Source organism: Solanum tuberosum, unplaced genomic scaffold (genome assembly GCF_000226075.1).
Source record: "Solanum tuberosum cultivar DM 1-3 516 R44 unplaced genomic scaffold, SolTub_3.0 scf00338, whole genome shotgun sequence".
Taxonomy (NCBI): domain Eukaryota; kingdom Viridiplantae; phylum Streptophyta; class Magnoliopsida; order Solanales; family Solanaceae; genus Solanum; species Solanum tuberosum.
The window spans coordinates 46,309-49,234 of NW_006239263.1; the positions used below are offsets into that span (position 1 = coordinate 46,309).

At 33.2% G+C, this 2,926-nt stretch overlaps 1 protein-coding gene across 1 annotated transcript; it reads left to right on the forward strand.

The window, feature by feature from the left end:
• The first annotated feature begins 490 nt into the window (after nt 1-490).
• On the forward strand, nt 491-2,926 carry LOC102603796 (3-ketoacyl-CoA synthase 1). The gene is made up of 2 exons (XM_006360946.2): nt 491-1,873; nt 2,314-2,926. The coding sequence occupies exons 1-2, from the start codon at nt 690-692 to the stop codon at nt 2,735-2,737; spliced, it is 1,608 nt and encodes a 535-aa protein (XP_006361008.1). The 5' UTR covers nt 491-689; the 3' UTR covers nt 2,738-2,926.

Genomic DNA, 2,926 nt, shown 5'->3' on the forward strand with positions numbered 1-2,926 from the left:
CTTTTTTAAACAAACTAAAAAGGAAATGGGGTCATTCTTTTTTAAACGGAGGGAGTACTATTTTTGTCCCATTTTATGTCGCATCTTTTTTCTAATTTGTTTTAATAGGAATATCATTTTATTATAATTAAAATAAATATTTTTCTTATTTTATCTTCTTATAAAATAATTTACAGTCACACAATTATTTAAAGATTGGTTTAGACTATAAATTTAAAAAATCGTTCTTTTTTTTTTTTTTCTTTTTAAACAATATGTTAAGTCAAACAGTATCACACGAAATATGCCAGAGAGAGTATATTATTATTCCCATTGCTACTTGGCACATTTTTTGACAATAATTTCTTTTAGTACTCTTTTCCATATGGTAGTTGAGCTATCTATCCTTTATTGGAACAACTCATTCCTAACCCCACCCCCTACCCCTTATGAAAACAAGATTACATACAAAAACAATGCTTCCTAGTAAATAACCTATTGTATCTATGTATCTATATATCTTTCTTGTATCCATTATATATGTAAGGTTACACCCACACACAACAAAACAAACCACATCAAAATTGTGTTGTCTTTCTTTGCCTTTATCAAAACATTTCCCACACAATTATTGGAGGTTCAACTTCTTATATACACTATTCTTTGCTTCTTCTTCAACTCTCTTTTAACTTCATATATTTTTGTAGAAAATGGCAAATGAAAGTATAGACATGGAAAAAGAGAGACTAACAGCTGAGATGAATTTCAAAGATTCATCTTCAGTTGTTATTAAAATCCGGCAAAAATTGCCGGATTTTTTACAATCTGTTAAGCTCAAATATGTCAAACTTGGTTATGGTTATTCTTGTAACCCTCTCACACTTCTTCTTTTTGCTACAATTTTTCCTATAGTTACCTTCACTCTTATTCAACTATTAACCGGTCTAAAATTAGACCGGTTTTATGATACATTGACAAGTGATCCAACTTTACTTATAATTAACACTTCAACCGGTCTAACCGGTTTGATAGTGCTATTTTTTGTACTAGGGGTGTATTATGTAAAAAAACCTAGACCGGTTTATTTGGTTGATTTTGCATGTTACAAACCCGAAGATGAACGAAAAATATCTGTCGATTCGTTCTTGAATATGACAGAAGGAAATGGTGCGTTTGAAGACGAAACTATAGTATTTCAAAAAAAGATATCTCATCGTTCTGGTTTAGGTGACGAGACATATTTGCCTAAAGGAATCACATCCATCCCACCAAACCTCAACATGAAAGAGGCACGTGCTGAGGCGGAGGCGGTTATGTTTGGTGCATTGGATTCATTATTTAGTAAAACACAAATCAAGCCAGAGGAAATTGGAATTCTTATAGTGAATTGTAGTTTGTTTAATCCAACGCCATCGCTTTCGTCAATGATTGTCAATCACTACAAGCTCAAAACTGACATCAAAAGTTATAATTTAGGTGGAATGGGATGTAGTGCTGGCTTAATTTCAATTGATTTAGCCAAACAACTATTAAAAGCAAATCAAAATTCATATGCTGTGGTAGTTAGCATGGAAAACATTACATTAAATTGGTATTTTGGAAATGATAGATCAATGTTGCTATGCAATTGTATATTTCGTATGGGAGGAGCAGCCATGCTTTTGTCTAACAAGTCGAAAGATCGAACCCGGTCTAAATATGAGTTGGTTCACACGGTTCGAACCCATAAAGGAGCAGATGACAATAGCTACAATTGTGTGTACCAAAGAGAAGATGATAAGGGTGTCGTAGGGGTGTCACTAGCTCGTGAACTTATGGCCGTAGCTGGTGATGCTCTCAAAACAAACATCACCACCCTTGGGCCATCCGTGTTACCTCTTACTGAGCAATTCAGGTTAGAGTTCGTCATACTCTTATCTAAAAGTTTAAACTCTTCATATTTACTGTTCTAACATGTTATTTATTACATGGGGCCCTATTCTTTCTAATTGATCAACCACATGATAATTGATGAGAATAAGTCTGCTCTGATGCCATTGATATCATGTTAAAATAACCATCTCATCTAAAAAGTTTGCTTTGATACCATTGATATCATGTTAAAATATGTAACCATCTCATCTAAAAAGTTTGCTCTGATACCATGTTAATTAAGGTGAGATTATTAGGTTTAACTAGACTCTTTTTTTCTCGATGCATAGCAAAAAATATATGCATATAATAAATGAAATTAAATCTATGCATATAATAAATGAAATTAAATTCATATAATAAATGAAATTAAATTCATTCTGAACCTACTGACTTTAAATTTTGAATTCACATCTGATTCAGGTTTTTCATGACATTGGTGAAGAGGAAACTCTTGAAAGCTAAAGTGAAACCCTACATACCGGATTTCAAGCTAGCATTCGAGCATTTCTGCATACACGCGGGAGGAAGGGCAGTGTTAGATGAAATACAAAACAACTTAAGCCTAAGTGATTGGCATATGGAGCCATCAAGAATGACACTCCACAGGTTTGGTAACACGTCGAGTAGTTCGTTATGGTACGAATTAGCTTACACAGAATCAAAAGGAAGGGTGAAGAAAGGAGATAGAGTGTGGCAAATTGCGTTTGGTTCAGGTTTCAAATGTAATAGTGCAGTTTGGAAATCACTAAAGGTTATTGATAGTAATGAAGTGAATGCAAATGGAAACCCTTGGGCTGATTGCATTCAACGTTACCCTGTGAAAGTTGCCCTTGCCAAACAATAGAGGCTTAGACGATACTCGTCGTCTCAATTTATGTGACACTGTTTGAATTTCGAGATTCAGATTACTTTTTTTTTATGTGGATTTTTAATATGTTAACTTGTCAATTATTGTGAATTACTGTACTTTTACATTGTTTCCAAATATACGTAAATTTTATTTTTGAAATAAAATATTTAAGATTCCGCATCA